This window comes from Phoxinus phoxinus, assembly GCF_949152265.1.
Source record: "Phoxinus phoxinus genome assembly, chromosome: 3".
Taxonomy (NCBI): domain Eukaryota; kingdom Metazoa; phylum Chordata; class Actinopteri; order Cypriniformes; family Leuciscidae; genus Phoxinus; species Phoxinus phoxinus.
In genome coordinates, this window is record NC_136878.1 from 44,465,562 (window position 1) to 44,492,905 (window position 27,344).

At 38.3% G+C, this 27,344-nt stretch overlaps 1 protein-coding gene across 4 annotated transcripts in view; it reads left to right on the plus strand.

Moving 5' to 3' along the window:
- The window catches only part of ank1a (ankyrin 1, erythrocytic a), a 115,981-nt gene that overhangs the window by 23,976 nt on the left and 64,661 nt on the right, over positions 1-27,344 (plus strand). For 3 of the 4 annotated variants that reach the window (XM_079607157.1, XM_079607158.1, XM_079607159.1), the window contains 19 exons: positions 1,613-1,711; positions 3,246-3,344; positions 3,968-4,066; positions 5,317-5,502; positions 7,958-8,056; positions 8,134-8,232; positions 8,851-8,949; positions 15,976-16,173; positions 16,288-16,386; positions 18,119-18,217; positions 18,531-18,629; positions 21,525-21,722; positions 21,824-21,922; positions 23,019-23,117; positions 23,232-23,429; positions 23,966-24,064; positions 26,076-26,174; positions 27,010-27,108; positions 27,211-27,303. In XM_079607157.1, the coding sequence (XP_079463283.1) occupies positions 1,613-1,711; positions 3,246-3,344; positions 3,968-4,066; positions 5,317-5,502; positions 7,958-8,056; positions 8,134-8,232; positions 8,851-8,949; positions 15,976-16,173; positions 16,288-16,386; positions 18,119-18,217; positions 18,531-18,629; positions 21,525-21,722; positions 21,824-21,922; positions 23,019-23,117; positions 23,232-23,429; positions 23,966-24,064; positions 26,076-26,174; positions 27,010-27,108; positions 27,211-27,303 (2,259 nt within the window). Of the gene's footprint in view, positions 1-1,612; positions 1,712-3,245; positions 3,345-3,920; positions 4,067-5,316; positions 5,503-7,957; positions 8,057-8,133; positions 8,233-8,850; positions 8,950-15,975; positions 16,174-16,287; positions 16,387-18,118; positions 18,218-18,530; positions 18,630-21,524; positions 21,723-21,823; positions 21,923-23,018; positions 23,118-23,231; positions 23,430-23,965; positions 24,065-26,075; positions 26,175-27,009; positions 27,109-27,210; positions 27,304-27,344 lie in introns of all 4 variants that reach the window. The other variant, XM_079607160.1, reaches the window with a different exon arrangement.

The window sequence follows — 27,344 nt, forward strand, 5'->3', positions numbered from 1 at the left end:
GTTCTTTTACAGAACTCGGCATAACATATAGCGGTCTTGCCTCTTGGATGCGCGCGCATCCGGTATTGTTTGTATACAAGAAACCTGTGTATTAACATCAGGTTTAGGGTTTCCGGAAGGCCTACATTAGGATTAGGATAATAATCAAATGGAAAAATAAACACTGCTTAGTTTTCACTGTATTAATTAAATGTATATATATATATACTAATTCTTATTAAAGCTACAAAAGTTATTCAGCCAAGAGCAGTGAGTGATTTTCTGTTTGTCTTTTGTTCATGACCCCAGTTTTTTGCAAGCCGTTGTGATATGCATATCGCGATACATACATTTGCGATATTTCGATAATTTTGATATATTGTGCAGCCCTACTAGGATACATGAAGGCTATACTGGAAAATAATATATTCTTAGTATTATTGTCGGCAAGATAACTCCATTAAAATATATACTTAAAGCAAGATACACTAACTTGACAAACAAACTTGTTAAGAGTTATTTTCAGTAAATATATCTTGAATTAAATGTATTATTCCTACCGCATAAGTACATTGTAAAGTAAAAAATGTAAAGTAAAATAAAGACAATTTTGGCAAAAAAAAAAATTCTAAAAAATTTATCCAGAACGAGTCCGATACCGATTGCCAACGATACCGAGTACCGATACCTGTATTTTCATTGCATTTGTAATTATTTAAAAAAAAATTAAATATAGGGGAAACCGGAAGAATATGAATCATATTAGCTGACTTAATTAGTTTTCAATGACGGCTTATAAGGTGCATGTGCATGAGACCCAGAGTTTGACATCTCCACCTCTATAAGAACAAGCCTTCGTCCTTCGGATGAGACGTTAAACCGAGGTCCTGACTCTTTGTGGTCATTAAAAATCCCAGGATGTCCTTCGAAAAGAGTAGGGGTGTTACCCCGTCATCCTGGCCAAATTTGCCCATTGGCCTCCTAATCATCCCCATATACTCATTGGCTTCATCCCTTTGTCTCCTCTCCACCAATAAGCCGGTGTGTGGCGCAGTATGGCTGCCGTGTCTTCATCCATGTGGTGTTGTGGTGCTGGTTGAGGAGAGTGCTGAGAAAAGCGCTATATAAATGTAATGAATGAATGAATTGAATTCAGCTTTGTTCATCCTAGAAATGTTTTAGAAACCATTTGTTGTATGATATTCTTCAGATGCAGCTTTTTTTCATCCATCCATCCTTTTTCTTTTGTTTCTTCGCTCCTGTGCTTGTTTCTTTGAGTCACTTTGAGATGGGGTGAGTGGTCTCTACACTCAGAGGGGATAATATCAGCAATGTGAGAAAGGTCCAACCTCACATGTCCTGTGAGGCTGAAGGAAGGCTGTGTGAGGTTAGACCTATCCCACATGGCCCGTATTCTTCCCAGCAGAGAGACCACCGGCCTGCCATCCACCTATCATCATCATCATCATCATCATCATCGGTTGATGTCTTTTGACAGTGCTCCATGTGTTTTGTGAGAGTGGGTGTAAACTACAAACCTCCCACTTCAGTCTCCTTGGGGTATTTTGCAGTATGATTTGAGATTGAATAACCTTCAGAGTGAGTTTGCTCTACTGTCTCTCTCCCTTCACAGAATGGACTCAACGGGCTTCACTTGGCCTCGAAGGAAGGCCATGTTAAAATGGTGCTGGAATTACTGCACCATGGTATTGTACTTGAAACGGCCACAAAGGTAAGAGTCAGAGCTACAAAAAGCCACAAAAAGTATTTGGACGTTAACTCTTTCCCCACCATTGACGGAAATGTCCAGCTTTCCGTGTTTTCACTGTTATACGGTAGGGGGCGCTATTACGCATCTTCTAAAAGAGTCACGAATCTCCTGATCGAAAGACATGTGAAGCAGAAATAAGCGATATTATATGTAAGCAGACGCATATGTACAATAACGCGATCACCAACATTAAACAGCATATTAATCAAAACTGCTTAACGTTACTGAATGAAATGTTGACCCAGGATCATGAGATCTAGGACTGTGAAGCTTTGGGTGTTGATGGACTCACCCAAAGCGCAATCATGAAACGCAATCATCGTTCTGAATCCCATCCGGACGTAGTCTTTGACAAAAACACGATTTTCTCAGCTTTTTGCTCAAAATGTTGCTTTTTTTATTAAAGTTTCCCACATGCAAGTGTTGACAAAAAATGAATGCATGAAGCTATAGTAAAATGGGGTTTTGTTTTGTTTATAAGCAGATGTTCTTTCTTTTGATATATTGCATATTCAGATATTCATACAACAAAATATTCTGGGGGCCAATGACCCTTTTGTGAAAATGATCAAAAATGCTGGCGGTGGCTGGCAACCTTTTTCAAAAATTCTGGTGGGGAAAGAGTTAAAAAGTGTAAAAATATATCATTGCATTAGATGCTAGAGTTTTTGGCAGAATTAACTTCACTTTTCTGAATGATTTTGCATGTAATTTTAACTAACAGATGTAGTTATCTAATTAAATCTCTTATCTTATACAATGATATCCATACATTTTAACATTTGTGTGGCAAATGTGTTCGAATACTTTTTGTGGCCATATTCATGATGCAATTAAAAACTTAACACAAAATCTTGATTAGAGATTCACACCTTAAAAACCATTGTGAAACACTTTAGCATATTTATAAAGTACTTATTATTAAAATAATATACATTAAAATAATAATCTTAAGTGCAAACTGATTGTAATGCTTTGGACACTTAATTGCATGTTACAACTGAAAATGTGTTATAGTTTAAATGTATATTAAACGCAATCAGCTGAACGTTTTGACCCACTTAAGTATGTTTTTAATGTAATCTGATGATATATATTGTCTTTGAAATATGGTTAAAGTGTACCGTATATGCTGTATATACTTTAATGTAATTTCTATTGAAAATTGTTTGTATAGTACCTTTATAATAAAAAAAAATTAATATTAAACAACACTACATTATCAACAATTATTATCAAGTGCTTTATGTGCTTTATTATGTTAGACATCAGATCAAAATAAGTGTATTTCTTTAAAGCACCACAAAATATTATTAAAACAGAATGATTTTAAAACTTTTAATTTGACATTATTGCAAAGTGTGCTTGAGCATGTTAAGAAACAGTCATGAAAGTATATATTATTGCAATATTATTATATTACCTACAAGTACAGTTTTTAATGTACTGTATAATGTTGGTCATTGTGTCATTAAATCCGATATTTCTCTTGTAGAAAGGAAACACTGCTCTTCACATAGCAGCATTAGCTGGTCAAGAACAGGTGGTCGCTGAGCTGGTCAACTATGGAGCCAATGTCAATGCCCAGTCTCAGGTGAGCAAAAAATGAAAAGGATTTCTTCTAAAATGGGTTTGAGGCATTAATATGTTGTATTATCTGCGTGCATTTACCTAACATCGACCTAACTCAGTCATAATATATACATGTGAAACTCGATCGTGCAAAAGTTCATTTATTTCAGGAATTCAACTTAAAAGGTGAAACTAATATATTATATAGACTCATTACACATTTCAAGCCTTTATTTGTTATAATTTTGATGATTATACAGCTTATGAAAACCTTTGCACAATATTCTAATTTTGAATTTGGGGTTTTCATAAGCTGTAAGCCATAATCATCAAAATCATAACAAATAAAGGCTTGAAATATCTCACGTTGCATGTAATGAGTCTATATAATATATTAGTTTCACCTTTTAAGTTGAATTACTGAAATAAATGAACTTTTGCATGATATTTTTCGCCTGTATAAAGGGGTTTATGTGTTTTCTTCTCCCCAGTTGGATGTTTTATACTGTTGAGTCATTTTGGATTTATGTAGTATTGCTGTCCGAACTAAAATCTCTCTGGCTCTATTGTCATCTGTGTATTTGTGTGCTTGTGTTAGTTTGGGTATTGTATCTGCATATGGGTGTTTATGTGTGTCTGCAACAGAAGGGCTTCACTCCTCTCTACATGGCTGCACAAGAGAATCACCTCGAGGTTGTGAAGTTTCTCCTGGATAATGGAGCCAATCAGACCATTCCAACTGAGGTAATGGAACAAACTTTTAAATAGAGTACAGGTGACACTTGAAAAATTAGAATATCGTGTAAAAGTTCATTTATTTCAGTAATTCAACTTAGAAGGTGAAACTAATATATTATATAGACTCATTACATGCAAAGTGAGATATTTCAAGCCTTTATTTGTTATAATTTTGATGATTATGGCGTACAGCTTATGAAAACCTTTTCACAATATTCTAATTTTTAATTTGGGGTTTTCATATCTGTAAGCCATAATCATCAAAATTATAACAAATAAAGGCTTGAAATATCTCACATAGTATATTAGTGTCACCTTTTAAGTTGAATTACTGAAATAAATGAACTTTTGCACGATATTCAATTTGTTTTACTTGTTGTGCAAATCATATTCTTTAAAAGAATACTTAAGTGTGAACTGAAAGTAATGTTTTTGGCATATTAATTCAAAAAATAAACTGTGATTCGCACTCAGAATTCAGTGTCTTTGTTGTTGTTTTAATTTTACATAAGTGGAAAAGTCATTAAAAAAAAACTCTGAATTCTGAGTGCGAATCACAGTTATGTTTTTGAAGTAATTCAAAAGATCAACGCACCTAAATGAGTTTATGAGGCGAGAGAGTAAACAACCTTGGTTTGGCATGTTATTTGCAATTAAATGAAAATGTATTATAGTTTAAATGTATATTAAATGCATTAGAGTGCTTTCTTTCCACCCACTTAAATACATCTTCATATGCAATTTCATAAGTACTGCTATTGTCTTTGAAATATGGTTAAAGTGACCAACATTTATGGTAAACTAAAATATATTTAATCTTATTTCTATTCTAACTACTATGGCATGTATTTAAATATATTTTTAATTACACATTTAAAATGTATTCACTTTTTTTAATATGTATGTTAGTCAACACATCAAAATAAGTGTACTTTAAAGCATAAAAAAGATTTCAATGTGCACTTTTTAAAAGTGTACATGTATATTAAGAAACATAGTAACTCTTTAAGTACGATTACAAGTAACTAGCCTTTAATTTCATTATTATTATTATTATGTTACATGCAAGTACAGTTTAAAAAAAATAAAAGTATAAGATTTGAAGTACACTGCAAGTGCACATTCAATATAATTAAGCGCACTTATTTTTGGGTGGGATCACACTGTTGTTCACCTTTAACCTGCTATTTTCACTCAGGTTATTCAGAGAAATATGGATGTCCCTGTGATGTGTTGTATGTTTGTCTGTCTCTCAGGATGGCTTTACCCCTCTTGCTGTGGCTCTTCAGCAGGGCCATGAGAATGTGGTGGCCCTGCTCATCAACCACGGTACTAAGGGCAAGGTCCGCCTTCCCGCACTGCATATCGCTGCCCGAAACGATGACACCCGCACTGCCGCTGTGCTTTTACAGAATGACCCCAATCCTGATGTCTTAAGCAAGGTTTGTGTAAACTGAGGAAAAACTACTAGGCATCTAGTATAAATATAACATTAGATTATCTGATGAAATGAGCCAGGTTTGAAGCCATTAAAAATTTTATGTTTTGGGCGCTTAGTTGCATGGTAATAGCAAGTCAAGTCATCTTCATTTATATAGCGCTTTTAACAATGTAGATTGTTTCAAAGCGGCTTTACAGTGATAAACAGATAATTTAAGGTAACAGATTGTTTTGGCTTTATAGCGGTTCTTGAATAAAGATATTTTCCAGCTAAAGTTAGTTTTGATTGATTCACTTCCGTCGCAACGATCATTAGTTATTAAATTAGAGGCCGCTAAGTCAACACCGTTCTCTCTACACAGACTTTAAACTCGAACCTGTGAGAAACGCTGATGGCGCTCACGTGCGCATCAAGAATTAATTCTATAGTTATGCGCATTTGAATATATGTGCGCAGGTTTGTAATTCCCTACAAACCAAGTTTTAACAAACTACTTGTCTGGCGTTAAACATTTTTATACAGAATTGATCACTTCGGGGAAGATACGCGAAACCGAAATTATCCCGACACGCTTTATCTGTAGAGTGGTACAGGGATCCTCCATAGGGAGAGAATAGTTGGCACTTCAGCACTGCGTTGTAGCAATGAAATTTAAATATTTTATAGTTAAATTTAAATTAGTTTTATGTATTAAGCAATAGGGCTGTGCGTTTAATCGTCATCCTAATAAAATCATGTGTACATTCTAAAAAAAAAAAAAGCTGGGTTGTTTTTATAATGACCTCAAATAATTATTTAATTTGTTTCATGTCTTTCTTTATTGTAGATAATTTGCACTAATATAATGTAAAGGCGATAAATATTACCCCTTCTACGTATTTCCGCTCAATTTTCCTTCAGGACTCCGTCTGGGATTGTGGTGTATTCGTGGGTTTTCTCCGGTAAATTTTTTAGCGATCCAATCAGCGAACAGAGGGAGTGGCTGAGAGCGATGACGTTGAGGTCGTGCGCTAGTTTGAGTCGTCATACGTCACAACCAAACGTTAGCGATTGGTTATGGCAGATCTAGAGTGGCTCTGGGCAGATCCAATAGTTTTAAACTTCAACAGAGTACCGCCTACAAGGAAGTTAACGCTTGTCAATGGAGAGAAGCCAGACTCTCTGTACAAATGAAAAGTGTGAGAGAGAGTATGGTAGAACCAGGCTAGATAAATATAGAAAGCCTCAGAAAATATGTATACTATTTGGGCCGCTGTGAGAAGAAAAGACTAGTGAGTAAAAAAGGGAGAGAAGAAGCGCGGTTATCGCATGTTGTTGTTCATGTTAAAACTTTCAGCCCCAAAATCTGTCGCAGAAAACAAAAGCGAAAAACAACCGGGGCGAATAAATCTACAGGAAAGAAAAGGTTGTCGTTGTTATTGTCCAAGGGGGCGACATTTTCATCCCATGTTTGGGTCAAATATGGACAAACTTAATTTTTTTTAATGAAATATTAAACTCAACTGTTAGAGCTGCATGATTAATCGTTAAAAGATTGCGATCTCAATTCAAACACCCACGCGGAAAAAAAACGTGATTTCAGAATTTTTCCAGAATCGTGTCACTCTACAGTACCTACGGTTGGGTTTGTCCATATATGACCCAAACATGGGTTGAAACAACCCAGCATTTTTTAATTATTATTTTTTTTTCTGAATGCAACGCGCCTAAATCTAGTGTGAGAACAGAAAAGAATGGATTTACCGTTCTGACATTGAAGAAAGCACAGAAATGATTCGCACCTGTGTTTGGTTAGGTTGAGTTTCTCTTGTGTATATACAGTAGTATTTAGCTCTGAGTTTCTCTTGTCCCTGTTGATTCTCATCATTGTTTAATGTGTTGTGTGCATTTTCATTACCTGAAGTATCTCCTGAGTTTTTGATTTCTTGGATTAAAGACTATTGAAGTTAACATTTTTGAGTCATTCACATTGGATTACACGGCAAATGTGACATAGCCGTACATTATAGTGATTTTACAACAGTTAAATTTTTGTTACCAACATTAACCAGCTGAAGGTTGCACTGCAAGCCTGACTTTAATCTGTGTAAACACACTATTGTTCAAAGGTTTGGGGTCAGTAAGATTACATTTTTAAAGAAATGTATACTTTTATAAAGCAAGAATGCATTAAATTTATCAAAAGTGATAGTAGAGACTTTTGAACTTTCATCAAAGAATCCTGAAAAACATGTATTACGGTTTCCAAAAAATAACATTAAGCAGCAAAATTTTCAACATTTATAATGAGAAATGTTTTACATATTAAATTGTAATAATATCTCACAATAGTACTGTATTTTTAATCAAATAAATGCTTCTTTCAAACTTCTGAACGGTAGTGTATACAGTTCATTGAAATCTGCACTGATATCATATTACTGGTTACTAACTCAATTTCCCATGATCCTCTGCAGACAGGCTTCACGCCGCTCCATATCGCAGCCCACTATGAAAACCTGAATGTTGCCCAGCTGCTTTTAAACCGAGGAGCTGATGTGAACTTCACACCCAAGGTCTGTCTTTTATCAATACTTCTGCACTGATCCTCCAGTCTGTTTACTACATGCAAACTAGTGTGTTTTTCTTTCAGAATGGGATCACGCCTCTACATATTGCATCCAGGAGAGGAAATGTTATCATGGTCAGACTTCTGCTGGACCGAGGAGCAAAGATTGATGCTAAGACAAAAGTATGTTATAAAGTTATAATAATTGACCCTTCGCATTGAGCTTGATTGACAGGTGATCTGACCAATCATACTTCGCCATCCGCCATTTTGTCCGACAAAGCAGTCAGGAGAGTTAGTAGATTAACATGGGAGGATTTGAGCTTGAGAAGCGGAGTGTACTGACGCCTTTCCGCGGTTAAAACAACATTCCTTCTGATGTTCATTCATGTTTATTTGATGCTATAAATGAACTAGAAGGAAGAGATGATCGGTTCACGAGCAGCTTTAACTGAGGCTCTACAGCGATCTGTCACACACATTAAAGAGCCACAAAACGGTATTTATTGTTTACATTTCTTTAAAAAATGACCAAATTTGAAAGGTGAGACTTTGTTTAATATCAAAAGTAACTGAAAAGTAAGCTGGTCTGTCCTGTCTGTCAGTGTGTTGTCAGTGTCCTCTCTGCTCCACGATGTGTTTTTCACTGCGTGAGAACATGGTGTGTGTGAGAGCGGCGTAGCTTGACGGACATAGCGACAGTAACTAAGGGGGGCGGGTCTTTGCGAACGGTCAATTCTAAACATTAACGAGACTAGAGGATTTGTATACACGTTTGTTCTTCCTCCCTTGTCATCTCAGGATGAGTTGACTCCTCTTCACTGTGCTGCCAGAAATGGCCATGGGAGAATAATTGAGATCCTTTTGGACCAAGGAGCCCCAATACAGGCCAAGACCAAAGTAAGCATACACACAACAAACACTTGGCGTTTTGTTATGGAAATTTTACATTTAGATGTGTTTCTTTTGCTTTTGTATGGGTACAACTTGTATTAACGTTGAACTTTCATTTACTCATAAGCATTTAAAGGAATATAATCATATAAGCTGAAGCACAATAATAAAATAAGTAACCAAACATTTAGAGATGCATAAGTTAGAATAAGCTTGCAGGAACAATATGTTCTAAGAAGAACTAAGTAGCAAAAAGACTTTGTGTTCTTCAAGTGACCTTTTGTATTCCAAGTATGAACAACATATGTGTGTGTGTGTTTTGTTCGAACTAAAGATAGGCAATAGGTGTGAAAAGAAAGAGCAGTGACTGAGAGCTGGGGTTTTTGTGCAGACAGAGCATTGTTCTGTTCAGATAGAATTTATGATTAGACGAGATCTTGAACACGGACGTATACAGACGTTTCCTTTTAAGGTAAACGAGAGACAAATCTTTATGACAAGATGCAACCCACTCAGGATGTGTTGAGGGTATATAACCTGGGCGAAAGGGACTAGCCTTCGCCTTCTCATGTCAGATGCTCTCTGCGTGAGAATGCCATGGGCCTTCTCATACTTAGACACTGTCTGTATGTTGAACGCTTATTTCTTGCAAGAAATAAAATACTTTGTTTAATCTTTTGAGAATCGACTTTGTCTCCTTCATCCAGGTTTGAATATTGATAAATTTCCACAACAAATGGCGACGAGGATGCGATTGCAAAACCGATGATCGTCGTGAGGGGAACAGTTGACTGGCCATCCCGAGAGAACACTCTACGGCTCAATATCCTCAAGCTTGAGGAAAGAGAATTGTTCAACTCCTCACGACGACCTAGGTGGACGCAATTAAAGAACTCACAGACAGTGAGACTCACAAGACGGTGAGAGGAAATTTCTTATGTAACAAATAAGACAAATTTTGTTGATTGATATTTGCGTATTGAATATTTTTTTCCTAAAGAGTCACGTTTGGGATAGACCTGATAGCAAGTTCCCAAACAGGTCCGGGATAAGACCACAAAACGTATTAAAATTTCCCTAAAGAGCCAAGGTTTTGAGAATAGGCCTGGAAATAATTTCTCAAACACCAGACAGAAGCACTGGTCTGGGAAAGACCTATATTGACGAATAAAGGCAATTTGGAAAGACCTGCATCGACGGATGAAGGCAGGGCGTGGGGTGGCTGCGCCAGGGAAAAGTTAATACGTAGAGGAGAGCGTGGGTGGCTGCGCGAGGAAAATTGATAGATAAATATAAAGTAATAAAAGAATAAATAAAAATACGCAAATATAAATTAACAAAACAAAATTAAGTATTATAGGGAAATTGAACAAACAAAATTGTAAAAGTAAAAATGGGTAATGAAAATTCAAAAAGGAAAGATGAAGAACATGTTGATTTCTCGAAAGGTTCATGCAAAATGCAATATGGGTTAATGGGGGTTTAAGTGTGTCACATTTGACTAAGACTAAAGCAAATTGGTCGACTCACGTTGTCAAGAAGAAAGACAAGACACATAGCAATCTTGAAAATGACGGATCTGACATTGTTTCTTCTTCTCCCTATTATGGCGATTTTTGTTTTGTTTTGTTTTTGTTTTTTTGTGAGAATAAGAGAGGAGGACAGGACGCATCCGGCTCATCTTCCAACTCCTCGCAATCCTAACCAGATTCCAGCAGCCGCAGAAGGACGGGGTCACGCAGTTCCTAACGCACCACACAAAGAACCATGCCACCACTCTGCAGCCCTCCAGAAAATGAGAGTAAAGACTTTGTTCTTGGATGGATTGGACAGTGATAGTTCAAAAGCAATTCAAAAGAGCTGTGTCGGATGGCAATTTGCCTCCACAGTAGAAATGAGACAACACGCAAGACATCATGAAAGTGCAGCGGAAAATCAACGCAGCCAAGAAAGACAAAGACCTCATGTTGGCCCTGGTGACAATGCAAGGTGTGTATATGGGCAACAACAACTCCAACCATCACCAAATGAACCAGAGAGGCAATGGCAGAGGAAGAGGAGAGGACGTGGTCGGGGAAGAGGACGAAGCTTTCCACAAATGAGACGAGGACAAAATGATTCGGACATATGCTTTAACTGCAGACGTAAAGGACATTGGCGGGATGAGTGCCCACACGGTGAAGGCAGGAATCAGGCGGATTGAAAGGAGGAGGAGGGGGTGAGCGACGGGGTTCCTGTGACTCCAGCAGATGAGTATAATTTACCTTTATTTTCTGATTATGCTCTATGCAATGAAGACTTGCTTGCTAGGGTTTTCTATAAGACTCATATTTCTTTACCCTTGATAGAAATGACTGTTAATGACGTATCTTTACTATTTCTGCTTGACACGGGAGCTTCCAATTTGGTAATTGAAGCGACAAAGTTTGAAAAACCAGTTCCACTATCTGGGAAGACGACTTTTTCCAGAAGTGCAACTGGTCATGTGGTCATAGAACAATATTCGAAAACCCTTGAGTGTTCAATTGAAGGGGAAAAATAGAATAAAAAATTAAGCATTGTTTTTTAATTACTAAGTTATGCCCAGTGAATTTAATGCGAAGGGATTTACTTTGTAAGTAGGGTGTTTTTGTTTACTGTGGTGATCAGGGCTTATCAGCTGACATGAGAATGACGCATGAAACTGAAAGCACAGAGGATTTTTCTCTGTTTGTATATGAATGGCAAATTTCTGACACATGTCTGACCACAAAGCGGCTCATGACAGAGTGTTGCCATCTTCTGAATCTATGAGAGACTCAGATTTACATTGCACTTCTCATGTAAGCACTGATCATGATGATGAATATGCGCAGCAATGATTTAATGTTGACATAGAAATTGTGAAGACTGACTATGTGTATTGGACTGACCAATGGTGTTTTGAATGTGAAATTGACTGACAAACAGACAGTGTTTTATGACATGGAAAATGCACAAGCCTCATATCGCTGGCCAAACCAGTGAAGGCTGAATGGCGTGACGCGGGTCCCTTCATGGCCAGGTGCCATGAACTGACCGACTGGGTCATGATAGATCAAAAACGACTGATCTGCCAACGTGAAGATATTAAACAGCCATGTCATGAAAACACAGAAGTTTGAGAGCAGTCACAGTGTTGGATGAGGAAGTGAAACTAAACAGACTGAGTTTAACACAACTCCCTGTCATAACAGACGGGTTGGAGAGAGTTTCCAAAATGTTTATGGGCTACTGATAAAAAATGATGTCTGATTGCAGATTGTGAGCCGATTAAAATAAAGACCAAATCCGACTATAGACCAAAAATAAAATGCAGTATCCACTAAAAAGGAAGTGGCAGTTTGTAAGTGCCAGGCTCATACTTCGGGTAGTGATGACGTTTCTAAGGAAAACAGGGTGTCAGAGTTTAGCAGCGAAGGCTGTAGCTCGACTTCCTGTTCAGATAACCACAGCAGCACGGCTGAATGAGGAACTAGGTGACAGAAGCGATGAAACAACACACTTCTGCCTATGATAAAGAGAAATGGAAGAAGGCAGGCCGTGAATGGAAAAATGGACAATGGGGCCCCAGAAACAAATGGAGATGTTTACTATTATGCAAAATAACTGATTTACCAAAGTTTTTTCCACAGTGGCAGCAGATTTTTGCAGCAGATGTTTTGATTTGTGGTATTAACAATGTGGGCAGGGGTCAGGCAATGAGACAGGGGGCCATCCCAGGCCGCAGAGACCATTCTCAAATGTAATGCTCGATTATATTGAATTATTACAATCTGACAAAAAGAGATACTGCATAGTGGCAGTCGACATGTTTTCAGAATGGGTAGAAGCCATGCCAACAACAAAGGCAGATTAAAAAAGGAATGGCAAAACTATTCCTACAAGAAATTATCCCACCATGGGAATTTCAAATCCTGAAAAATTATTAAGTGACAATGGTTCACATTTTGTAAACAGTGCAATTTCAGCAGTTGAAGCATTCCTGGGTACATCCGGAATGGGGAGGAGCTAACTTACATGAGAATGAGAAAGAGGGGACGCGCACAGCTCTCACCATTTGAGATTCTGTTTGCTCGCCCACCTCAGATGGACTGGGAGGCACGAGATCCTCGAACATTGCCTGACACCACTATTTGTGAGCATGACATGTTGCAATATTGTGTTGAGCTGGATAAGGTGTTCTGTGATATCTCAAAACAGGTCCAGGCAGCAGTTCCAGAGCCAGCTGAGACGGCCCTGCACAGCTTCCGAGGAGAGTTCGTGTTGATAAAGGATCTGAGACGAAAGCATTGGAAGGCGAAAAGGTGACAGGGACCATTCCAGGTTTTGCTGACAACTCAAAATGCGGTGAAAGTCGAGAAGCATCAGCTCATGCGGCTAGCTGCAACGGAAGAAGAATCCCACTCAAAGCTAACGAGTGCCAAACAGAGATCAGACTAACCAGAGACGTGTCATACCGTAGGTTACCAATGTGAAAACCACCGTCACTGGAGAGCAGACGAATCAATAGTAAGAGACGATTGTGCAATTTCAGGAGTGGTCAGGACTGTATCAAGGACTTTGTGGAACTTTAACGGCGTGGGCATTGAAATAACCTGTCTGATCATATCAACTAGACCTGCCCTGAGACCAAAAATACATCGAGAAACGGGACTGATATCGTTCAAACAAGAACATTTTCTCGCCTGACGAGGTTGTAATGTGTGGCAATAGGTCACTAAATCTTATCCTCTTAATTAGTGTGGCTGTAAGCCTAGCACGAGATGATAGCATATAGAGGTGAAAATGACAAAGGGAAAATGGGGTAAGACCATGTATTTTTGTAAGGATCCATGTCAAGGGCAATATGTGTACGGAGGTTTATTCGAAAATATGCAAAATGTTAGGAACCTCTTGTTGTTTTAATTTGACTGACGTCCATCAAAATGTATCAGACATAATAGAACACATGAAAATGGCATATAGCCACTCCAGATGAAATGTCATCTTCACTAGATAATTGGTTCTTGGGCCTGCAGGGGTGGACGAAATTGTTAATAAGTACGATTATGCCAATCGGATGTTTGATTTTCATTTTGATTTTTCTTTTAATGATTCCATGTTTAATGAATTGTATTTCTAGAATCACTGCTAAGGCAGTGACTGCCACAATGGTGAGAATGAGTCCAGGGGAATACCCAACAGTGATAAGTAGAGCACCAGAGGTGAAGTTAATGTGTCAGTGGCTGATGATGATGAGGATTATGAGAACAAGAGCGAACATGAGTTTGACTAGGAAATTAAGTAACCATGGAAAAATTTACCTGTTGTGAATTACTATGATTATGGAAGAGTAAATGTAAAATTGTGTGTATGTTCTTTGAATGAACATATGGGGGATTGTTATGGAAATTTTACATTTAGATGTGTTTCTTTTGCTTTTGTATGGGTACAACTTGTATTAACGTTGAACTTTCATTTACTCATAAGCATTTAAAGGAATATAATCATATAAGCTGAAGCACAATAATAAAATAAGTAACCAAACATTTAGAGATGCATAAGTTAGAATAAGCTTGCAGGAACAATATGTTCTAAGAAGAACTAAGTAGCAAAAAGACTTTGTGTTCTTCAAGTGACCTTTTGTATTCCAAGTATGAACAACATATGTGTGTGTGTGTTTTGTTCGAACTAAAGATAGGCAATAGGTGTGAAAAGAAAGAGCAGTGACTGAGAGCTGGGGTTTTTGTGCAGACAGAGCATTGTTCTGTTCAGATAGAATTTATGATTAGACGAGATCTTGAACACGGACGTATACAGACGTTTCCTTTTAAGGTAAACGAGAGACAAATCTTTATGACAAGATGCAACCCACTCAGGATGTGTTGAGGGTATATAACCTGGGCGAAAGGGACTAGCCTTCGCCTTCTCATGTCAGATGCTCTCTGCGTGAGAATGCCATGGGCCTTCTCATACTTAGACACTGTCTGTATGTTGAACGCTTATTTCTTGCAAGAAATAAAATACTTTGTTTAATCTTTTGAGAATCGACTTTGTCTCCTTCATCCAGGTTTGAATATTGATAAATTTCCACAACAGTTTACATATATCCACAAAACATTTGACATCGAGAACCCCTAATTTTGTGGTGTAGTCACATGGTGTTCCAAAGTAACCAATAAGAAAATAAATAATCCAACATCACCACCAATTCGATAGTTTATGAATCTCTTTGATTTGGTTCACCGTGGTCAGTTTCATCAGCTTAGGTCAAGCTATTGTTCTTATATGGCAATTATGCAATAATTTCTCCCACCAAAAACTGCCATTTTGAGGCATTATTACATTTTATTTACTGAATTTGCAGCTTTGCATCCAAACAGCGTGTTAGGAGAAAATTTAAAGTTGTATATCTTGACTGAATATTTACACTGAAGATCGAATTTCAAATTACTTATTTTTTTTGTACATATATTATTGACACTGCAGTTCACAATAGTCTGTGTCAGCAGTGTAAATATAATAATATGCATTTATTAATTAAAAAAAAAATCCACTCCAAAAACATGTAGGATTAATGTATTTGAATTGCATATAAAAAATCAATTAATTCGGCTTATGCAGTTTTAACATAAGCAAATAAATCTGATGCATATTTGTCAGATTTCTGCAAATAAATATGCATATTAAACAGATTTCTGCAAAGTTTATTATTACCTATTTGCATCCATTTGATTATATTTAAATAATAATAAAAAATGCATTTGTTCATATTGCTTAAAATCTGCATAAATATGTATATTGTGAAAACAATTACATGTATTCAGTTATAAAGTATAAACATGGTTAAAATATTTCTTGTTGTGGAACAAGAAATATTCAATTAGTTAATTGAAATGAATTGGATTTGTTGATGATAAATATATAAACCTGGTTATTGAAAAAAAAAAAAAAAAAACCTGCTTGATTGCCAGAAATTTGAAAGAAAGTGCATTTGGCAGCTCTAAATGTTCCCATATGTTCACTGCACAGAATGGCCTGTCGCCAATACATATGGCAGCCCAGGGCGATCATTTGGACTGTATCAAACAGCTATTACAGTACAATGCAGAGATTGATGACATCACTCTAGACCACCTGACTCCACTGCATGTGGCGGCACACTGTGGACATCATCGCGTGGCCAAGGTGCTCCTGGACAAAGGAGCCAAACCAAACACCCGTGCTCTGGTTAGTACACGTTTAAAAGCCACACATGGCACAGCTAATGCACATAAAAACATTTACCCTGTTATTCTGAAAATAAAAGCACTTATATATAAATATTTGTCCACTCATGCTTAGAATGGCTTCACGCCACTCCATATTGCCTGTAAGAAGAACCACATGCGTGTCATGGACCTGCTATTGAAGCACTCTGCGTCCCTGGAGGCGGTAACAGAGGTGAGCAACAGGATCATTTCACAGTGTAAAATACTGCAAATTACATTTCATTATTTTACATTTAAATTATTGTAATGTACTCACTGGTTTTAACTGAGTTCTAGAAGTCATTGTATTTGTTTGGTGTGTTGTGGGACTTTTATTATGAATTTTACCTTGTGTCTTGATTGTCAGACCAAGAGCAACCCATAGCACAGTTCAGTTAGCTTCTAACGGTGTATCATTGTGCTGCCAAAAAACATGTTTTTCCATTGGCATCCGTGCAAAAAATAGCTGTACATAACAAAATATTTGTTTTTGCAAGAAGCAGGATCTTACGGAAGCCCTGAAACCAACGTTAGGTGGTTCATGCCAAACGTTAAAAAAATAAAAAAATCCGTACGAGAATAAAGTAGAAATATTTCGAGTTTTTTTTTTTTTTTTTTTTTTACATAGCGGTTCAGGGCTTCTGATGGATCTAGTTGCAGTAAATGTATTTATTTACATAAGCAAACAAAATGAATACATTGGAATATCAACTCAAGAGCAAAAGCAGTACACAAACCAACATACAATGAGATGTAAGAACGAACGAGGAACTAAACGACAGAGACTAAGGTTGTGTTCGAGATCGCACCTTATATCGTTAAATAGAGCACTATTTAAGGAAACAGCCATTTGTAGTGGTGTCCGAAACCATAGTGGACGTTATCGAGTGCACTTATTCAATCCCATAATCCAGCGCAATATCGAGTGTACAAACGATGTACGCTCAACAGCTAGAGAATACCTATAATGCACTGTGAGAGTCGTGGACCGAATGAATTACCTTGTGTGACCAGAAGATGGCGCCGCAGCTGGTCCATTTTTCAAACCACTGGTCCAATGTGGCTACAGCGTATATTATATATAAATTCCTGAACGTAATAATACAATGTGACTTATTTTCCGGACTAAGTCGATCCGGAGTCAAAAAATGCGTCATGAAGAAAAAAAACATATATAAGTCGCACTGGACTATAAGTCGCATTTATTTAGAAATTTATTTAGAAATCCAAGACCAAGAACAGACATTTAATCTGGAAAGGCAAGTTATTCAACTACACAATAGCACACAGAACAACAGGCTGAATAGGTGTTCTTCCTCGGTGTCGCTTCTGAACAACTCCGCCAACTAGAGCGCCCTCTCGCGGCTGTAGACAGTAATGTTTTCTCTTGGTTCATCTCAGTCAGTATGAATTAATTTTGATATATAAGTCGCACCTGACTATAAGTCGCAGGACCAGATAGTCCGGAAAATACGATATACACCGATTTTTCCTCTCAACAAAGCAATTTTGACTCTGAAAGTACGGTAACGATATCACAGCTCAGTATACAGTAGATGTTAAGAGTAAGAGCTACATGCCACCAATACATCAGTTTTATCAGGACTTTTGATAAAAAGAAAAACTTTTGTGGCACAATGGTTATTATCATTAGATGAATGGTAGATTTCTCCAGATATTATTGACCTATTGGGAGAAATGCACATGGCAGATGAATAAGACAAGAAACAAAAAATCCACCGAAGCATAAAAACAGACAGTGGTTCATTAAGACTGGGAATGAATTTCACTTTAAGAACAATAAAAAAGGAACATGCATTTTGTGTAATTTACGTTTTGAGTAGAGCAAGGTCTACAAAAGAGGTGTGAGCATTATCACAATTTCAGGCCTTGACATGTTTAGTTTTTGTGTTTCTGTCCAACAGTCAGGCTTGTCCCCGCTGCATGTGTCTTCCTTCATGGGTCATCTGAATATAGTGAAGATACTAATGCAAAAAGGAGCATCACCGCATGCCTCAAACGTGGTAAGCATCAAAGTGAAAAATATCAGCAGGTAAAGCAATGCACTGAAGTATGTTAAAATAATGCCACGTAAACATTTTCCTCACACAGTTTTATCTCTAGGTCAGGGATGGGCAGCTTCGGTCCTGGAGAGTTTAACTCCAACTTTTAGTTAGCAAAACCTGTACGTTGGTTAGCGTGTGTTTGATAGGGTTTGAGTTAAACTCTGCAGGACTGAAGATACCCACCCCTGCTCTCAGTGATCGTGATGTTTTGACTGCGAGCTGTGCTTTTGCTGTGATCTTACTGTACTCGTACATTAATGTGTACTTGTAGAAAGTGGAAACGCCTCTGCACATGGCATCTCGAGCTGGTCACTGTGAAGTTGCTGAGTTCCTGTTGCAAAACGCAGCTCCAGTCGACGCCAAAGCCAAGGTACATTTCACTTTGTTATTTTGTTGTGTTTAGTTGTTATGACATTTATTTTAAGTTTAGTTTAGTTTGTATATGTTGGTATTTTATTAAAAATGAGGAAAACATTTATTCCATGGAAGCTTGTTTCCGCTACAGAATAAAAAATTCAAAAGGTAATTGCAACTTTTTATCTCATAATTCTGACTTTACTTCTCGCAATTGCAAGTTGTAACGTAAATGAATCGGACTTTGGGTCCATGCGAATTAGCTCAATAGGGAATTTTGGGAAATATTAATAATCATAACTCATGGTCATAATTCATAAATCGCATATACATTTACTTTATCAATTTTCGGTATTTACCTCTTAACTGGCCGGTTCTCGTTTATCAAATCAGTCACTTGTCCACCAAGTGTACATATGTAAGATAGCTTATCACAGATCAGCAAAAGGGTATTACCGTGTTTACAAACTCCACGAAAGTTTATCTTCTGGCCACGAACATAAAACTTTCTGAGTTTATGAATTAAAACTACTCAAAGTAGTCTAATATCGAGCGTGTAGCTTAATTAGATCTTTGGCATTTCAGTGACTTCATAAAATGGGTTTTTCAAACACAGAGACAGTCAAAGTATGAATGGGTTTTAATAAATGTCAAAACTAGAGATTACATGATCTAGGCTACAACTATAAACGTACGTAAAAATGCAAACAATAAAACAAACAAACATTTAAACAAACAAGAACATAAGAAATAGCGTGATCAGAGTGAATGAAATGAAAGGGAGAAAATAAGAAGAGAGAAAGAGAAAAGCTGGTAATAATTACAGACAGAAACCTAATTTCAAAGACACCTGGACTCAGCTTCAGAGCGGTCAATACTTGCAAGTTTTGTTCTCTGTTCGGTGTATGCTGAGAGGCAGGGAGCGCGGACGGTGTCCTGTTTCTGCTGCGTCTTCCGGTGTCGCGGGAAACTTAAAAGGCTCACTGAATGTAACGTTTACCGGAAAATAAGATTCAACTCCCGTGAAGGAAGAGGCAAATAACTTAGTTGCATAGAACGGCAGCTACGACTCGAACATGTGGTGTCCGAGGGAGATGGCCGTAGGTGAGCAGCGCGCGTAAGAGCGCGGAAGAGGCTGGAGAGTTGGAAGAGTTGGATAGCCAAAAGTCAAAAGTCAAAAGGGAGAAAATAGCTTTTAAAGACATATGTTTACGCCTTCTTTTTGGGACAACAGCAAATAGGATCTTCTGATCTGGAGCAGGAAAGATGTTTCTTTGTTTTGTGAAGAAACGCCCACTTTGACTATGTCATGTGAGATATCAAGTTTTAACATTCATATCTAGAAATATGGTATTTCCTATAATAAATACATATTATTGTATTTTGCAGTCAAGATTCGACTCCGACATGTTTTTCCCATTACAATGACACCTCGAATGACGTTTTTTTGGATGAAAGAAATACAGGGTTACCTAATTTCCTCATAATCACTAGCATAGTGATTTTTGATTAACATAATAACGTTGCATATATATATACCTCAGACATTATCTTGACCAATTATACACATAAAAATATATATATCAAGAACATTGCTATTGGATCATATGTGGAAATTTCAGTTTCATGAGAGTCCATGAGTGTGTGTGTGTGTGTGTGTGTGTGTAAAAAGTCAATGTCTTTAAGGCATCACGTGATCTTGGAATGGGAGTTTGGGGGTGTGTTGAGTTACTCAAAGTTCGGACCTCGTGACGAACCTTTGGGGAGTCAGTAATCATATCAGTGGACAATGTCGGTTTGTGTCCTGAATAGCGCTTTTGTGGGTCACTTTTGACGCAAAACAGGGTAATCTTTGAAAACTTAAAGAACAGGGCTGTGTTCTGGGTGTTATTCATTAACTTAATCAAGTGGTCAATATCCTGTGCTTAAAGTCCCAGGGGTCTTCTTAGTCTCAGGCAAGAATGTGTACATTGTTCAGATAAACGAATCATGCATTCGGCTCCCATACGCTACAAAGTTTATATGATATATATATATATTATATTTATATTGCGAGAAATAAAGTCAGAATTGTGAGATAAAAAGTTGCAATTACCTTGCAATTTTGTCATGCCTAAAAATATCTTGAATGTAACTCGACACTCTTGCCTCATTGAGTATACGCGGTTCTATGAATATGCAAATGAGCCACGCCTCCACTCACTCACTCGCTCAGAGATCCACTGGTTGACGATCACACATTGATCTGATTGGTTACAAGGTAGTTTGTGACGTCAGAAACACCAGTGATTTCAAACCGTGTTGTTGAGACTGTCTTTGGTTCACTGCAGTTTTAAACAGAAAATACTCAACAATGCTGTCGACTTATGAATCTACACATGGTTTGTCTTAAAGCAGATTAAAAACACCACATAGACACATAAACAACATTAAAAGCCTGATTTTCACCATAAGGGGACTTTACTAACTATTAACTACTATTTTTGCCTGAATAAACTCCTGATTGCTGCTTATTAATAGTTAGTAAGGTGGTTATTAAGTTTAGGTATGGGTATAAGGGATGTAGAATAAGGGCATGCAGAATAAAGTATCAATATGTGCTTTATAAGTACTAATAAACAGCCAATATCTTAGTAATATGCATGCTAATAAGCAACTTTAATAGTGAGAATTGGACCCTAAACTAAAGTGTTGTCAAATATAGTCAAATAAAACCTGTATAATATATAATATTATTAAAAAATATAGAATATATAAATCTGCATATATAATAAAAAAACATTTTTTTAAATGTATAATATAAATACAATTTGAGAAGAACTAATACATTTGGCCATAACAAAGTTAAAAGTTTTTTTTTGTGTATTATGTTATTAAAAAAGTATCACTTATGGATCTTCACCTCCATCAGGATGACCAGACGCCGCTACACTGTGCCGCCCGTATGGGCCACAACGAGATGGTGAAGCTTCTGCTGGAGCACAAAGCAAACCCCGACTCCAACACAACAGCAGGACACACTCCACTGCACATCGCCTCCCGTGAGGGACACACACAAACTGCCAGCATCCTCCTGGACGTCAACGCCCAGCTAACCAAAATGACCAAGGTACAGTGCTCTACCCAAGACCTAAGTCACCAGCACATTGAATTAAAATAGATTTGGTTTTGTATTGAAACTCTCTCTGCTGTTTGGTTGTTGTCATGCAGAAAGGCTTCACTCCTCTTCATGTGGCGGCCAAATACGGGAAGCTGGACGTGGCAGTGCTGCTTTTAGAGAGAGGAGCCAATCCAAACGCTGCAGGCAAAGTATGAACCGCCTGCATGCATGTGTGCATTTATACGCATTTATAGTTCATTCTATAGCTATTTATATAGATAGATTGCTTACACTTTATTTTAAGGTGTCATTGTTACTATGTTATTATACTAAGTACTGAGTAATATTAATTAACTACATGTACTTACTATAGGGTTAGGGTAGGATTAGGATTTGGTTGAGAGTTAGTTGCATGTAATTATGCATAATTTACTGTTATCACGAAGTACATGTAACATATGTAACAAGGACACTGTAAAAGAAAGTGTTACCAATAGAATTAGTGGTTGACTGAAATGGGTCTTTCAATGGCTTGTGTGTCGACATGTGTAAACAGACACAACCAATTTGAAATTCAGTAACATAGTCAGTAACTATAATCTGATTAATTTAACATATAACATGCAATGCTGGGTATATTACTTATAAATTGTAGTTGGTTACTGATTCCCGATTACATGACAAAAATTTCAGTTCGTAATGTATTCTAGATGACTAATTTTAGGCAATGTATTCTGACTACTTTTTGCCTAGCTCGTTTATCACATTGATTTGAATAGGATAATATTGTACCATATATTGATATAAATTTACTAAGAGAAAAAAATTATATTCCATTCTTTGTTAATCACATCATGATGGGTTTCCCAGACTTAAAAATTAAATTAAAATTAAAATAGACTTAAGTCTTAAAAATAAAATAAAACATTTCCAAAAAATATTTTTTTTAGTTTTGTTTACTTGCATGTCATATGGCCATTAACGGACATCAGATTATTGTATTACTGATCTATCTTATTAACTTCAAGTAGAGATATTAGGTCAAAGAGGTTCAGCTGCGAAAAAAGTTGGGAAATCCCTACATTTAAGTGGCCTTTTATTTCATTATTATGATATTATCTGCAAGTGTTTTTTTATATATATACTTTTAAAATTTGAAGTACACTACAAGTGCACAATCAACACAGTTAAGCATGCTTGTTTTTTTTCCAGTGGTAGTACTACTAGTGTTCTATCATTCATATCTATTGCATTTTCATTGTGTATTATTGATGGTAGTGATGTAAGATGCCTTCTCCTCTGCAGGTTGGACTCACGCCGCTGCATGTGGCCGTCCATCATAACAATCTAGATGTGGTCAATCTTTTACTCGGCAAAGGGGGATCGCCACACAGTGCCGCTCGAGTATGACACTATAATTGCCCTGCTTGACTGTCAAAAACTCACAGTCTTAATCATTATTTTCAACTAGTGTATTTTAGCCACAATGTGCATAAACTTGCTAATTTTTCTCCTCAGAATGGCTATACCCCGCTCCATATTGCTTCGAAGCAGAACCAGGTGGAGGTAGCGAGTAGTTTACTGCAGCATGGAGCTTCTGCCAACGCTGAGTCACTGCAAGGGGTCACACCTTTACACCTCGCATCCCAAGAGGGACAACCAGACATGGTGTTGCTGCTTATCTCAAAGCAGGCCAATGTAAATCTGGGCAATAAGGTAAACTTATCATACTTACATTTCTGTTAGGACCACTATCGTCAAATTTGATTGACAATTAGCATACAGTTTGGATTGGCGGTATGGTTCTGTTCAATACAATAACTCCCCTTGGGGTGAACAGAGCCAACATGAATGTATGCAAATATAATTAATTCAAGTACAACATAATCGAGAATTTATTCTGATTCAAGGGGAATCATAATGCCAAATCCTGACTGACGAGAGGTGGAGCTGGGGAGGGAGGAGGGTAATTCGCTCCTGAGAAACGCGAAAGCTGCTGATAATACATAAGGAGCTTATATATGTATACAGTGATAGGCGTCACATTCCTATAGGTAGACGTGGATCAGATATTATCAGAATTGCAAGATATAAACTCGCAATTGCGAGAAAAGTGTCTTTATTTCATGCCGCAAACAAGCTTACATATGTTAGTGATGCGTTTTTTGAAGGATGGAGTAAAAAAAAAAAAAAAAAAACATTTATCCCACTTCTTTGTCAGATTATGATACACTTCTGTTTTCTGTCCTCAGAGCGGTCTGACCCCTCTTCACCTTGTGGCTCAGGAGGGGCATGTTGGGATTGCTGATATACTAGTGAAACATGAGGCGTCTGTCTACGCCGCCACACGGGTAAAAACTGGCATCTTTTACAATGCAATATGTTGTTTTTCTACAGAATGCACATAATGATTCACATGATTATTGCTAATAATCAATGACTACGTTTACATGTGCACCAATAATGTGATTATTTCCAGTAATCAGTAAACATGAGCAAAAAAATTTAATTATTCTGATTCTGCGCAATGGATTTACTGCCATTCTCCCCCCCCACCCAGTTTGTCGAGTGGTGTTCCTCTCACCGAGAGGACCCCCGAGGGTGTTCGATAGGGTCCGTGCTTTCCTTCTTGCAGCAAGGGTTGGAGCGAGGGCTGTCTCCCTCCACCCTCGAAGTGCATGCTGCCACTATTTCCGCATGTCACGACCAAATAGTTGGTTAATCAGTAGGGAAGTACAACCTGGTTGTCGGGTTTCTTAGGGGGGCAAGACTGTTAAATCCTCCTCGACCCCCCTCTATACCCTCTAGGTACCTTGCTCTGGTGCTCCAACCACATTAGAATCCTCCCTTCGAGACTTTGCAGTCAGCAGACTTAAAGATTCTGTCTATGACGACTTTGTTGCTGGCTGCATTGGCCTCCATCAAGAGGGTAGGGGACCTGCAGGCATTTTCGGTCAACAAATCGTGTCTAGAGTTCGGGCCGGGTAACGGCCACGTGGTACTGAGACCCCGGCCTGGCTATGTGCCCAAGGTTAGCAAGCGCTGCCCTCGGAGGAGACAGACCAAGCCCTGGCTTTCCTCTGTCCTGTCCGTGCTCTGCGACGTTATGTAGACAGAACTCAAAGCTTCAGGACCTCAGACCAGCTCTTTGTCTGTTACGGAGGCCAGCTAAGGGAAAGGCTGTCTCCAAGCAAAGAATGGCCCACTGGATAGTGGATGCCATCACCTTGGCTTACTAAGTACAAGGCGTGCCTTTTCCGCTCAGGTTGCGAGCTCACTCAACAAGAAGTGTTGCATCCTCCTGGGCGCTGGCACATGGCGCCTTGCTAACAGATATTTGTAGAGCTGCGGGCTGGGCGACACCTAACATGTTTGCTTGGTTCTATAGCCTACGTGTAGAGCCGGGTTCCTCCTGTGTTCTCACCTCAAACTGGTAGAAGCACAGAGAGGCCTGGCGCCAGGCCTATATCTTGCTGAACCGGATCTAGGCTAGGTGCCATATGTGTGACCCTGCGGGGATCCCATATGCTGCTTCTTCCATGGTCACTCCTAAACGGTTTCCCTTGGGAGAACCCATCTCTTAAAGAGATTGGTGTCACCCCATTAATTCCATATGCAAACTACCCCACAGGGTTAGTCCGTATCTCATCTCCACATAACTCCTTCGGGGAAGGATGTGGCTTCCGCAGCGTTCCTTTTCCAATGGGAAGGGCACGCTTTCCCAGTGTTATCCAATAGTCTCACTGAGAACAGCAGTGATGGACTTCTCTGTGTAAGCCGTGTCCCATCAGGTAAGAGGGAGTAGGAGGTTTTCACAGGGCGCTGGAGGGGGTCAGCAGCTGTGGCCCTTTGGTAGGGATTCCTATTCGTCGGTCACCGACGTGGCATCAGAGTGACCAACTAATAGGGAACGTCTCGGTTACGTATGTAACCCTCGTTCCCTGAAGGAGGGAACAGAGACGTGATGTCCCGTCACCACATCTGCTGTGCATTAGCTCGTTTAGTTACACTTATTCGTCGATCACCGACGTGGCGTCTCCGTTCCCTCCTTCAGGGAATGAGGGTTACATACGTAACCGAGACGTTTCTTTACCACTATGTTTATGAATCTGCGCATGACAACGTCATCAGTGTGCACTTTGGTCAGAGTGGAATAAATGTGATTAAAGTGTTTACATGTCAGTTTATTGCGATTAAAATCGGCATACACCACATATCTTACTCTGATTATGGCTATTACAATTATGAGCTTAATCACATCAATATTGTGTTTACTTGAGGTAAAGTTTTCCCTAAATCTCATTATAAGGGTGCATGTAAATGTAGTCAATGATTATGATCATCATGTTGATTTCTCTTCAGATGGGTTACACTCCCCTTCATGTGGGTTGTCATTATGGCAATATCAAGATGGTTAAGTTCCTCTTACAGCAACAGGCCAACGTAAACAGCAAGACCAGGGTAAGTGAAATATTGCTTTTGCTTTGTTCAGTTGTTTCACTTTTCAAACGTTTAACTTTGTTTCAGATGTTCTCCCTTGGATTCCCAATCCTAGAACAGGAATTACGAATCAGTATGTTGACAATTGACCCTTCGCAGGGAGCTTGATTGACAGGTGATCTGACCAATCATACTTCGCCATCCGCCATTTTGTCCGACAAAGCAGTCAGGAGAGTTTAGTAGTTTAACATGGAAGGATTTGAACTTGAGAAGCGGAGTGTACTGATGTCTTTCCGCGGTTAAAACAACATTCCTTCTGATGTTCATTCATGTTTATTTGATGCTATAAATGAACTAGAAGGAAGAGATGATCGGTTCACGAGCAGCTTTAACTGAGGCGACACAGCGATCTGTCACGACACATTAAAGAGCCACAAAACTGTATTTATTGTTTGAATTTCTTTTCAAAAAATGACCAAATTTGAAAGGTGAGACTTTGTTTAATATGTTTAATATCAAAAGTAACCGAAAAGTAAGCTGGTCTGTCCTGTCTGTCAGTGTGTTGTCCGTCTCCTCTCTGCTCTGCGATGTATTTTTCACTGCGTGAGAACATGGTGTGTGTGTGAGACCGGCGTAGCTTGTCAGACATAGCGACAGTAACTAAGGGGGGCGGGTCTTTGCGAACGGTCAATTGACATCCGTGAATATCTAAAACTCTAGAGACAAATTATGTTTCTCAGAAGACAAATCTGAGAAGCAAGAGTGTGAATTTGCACTTGACTTAATCTGGCCACATCAGAATCTGATCAGATCTGATGTGTGATTCTTGTTTCTGTCTTCTTCGTGGGACTGTTAGATGGGATATATGCCGCTCCATCAGGCTGCTCAACAGGGCCATACGGACATTGTGACGCTTCTCCTGAAACACGGCGCACAACCAAATGAAATTACATCTGTAAGAGCCCAGACACTTCATAATAATAACCGTCATTGATTATTAAAATACACTGGACGTTGACTGATGAAATGAACACAATAATATTTCCATCTGCTATAGAATGGTACATCAGCTCTTGCCATTGCTAAGCGACTTGGATACATCTCAGTCATTGACGTGCTCAAACTGGTCACCGAAGAGACGGTCACAATGGTAAGTTACACTTTTCATAAAAGTAATCTGATACTATGGCT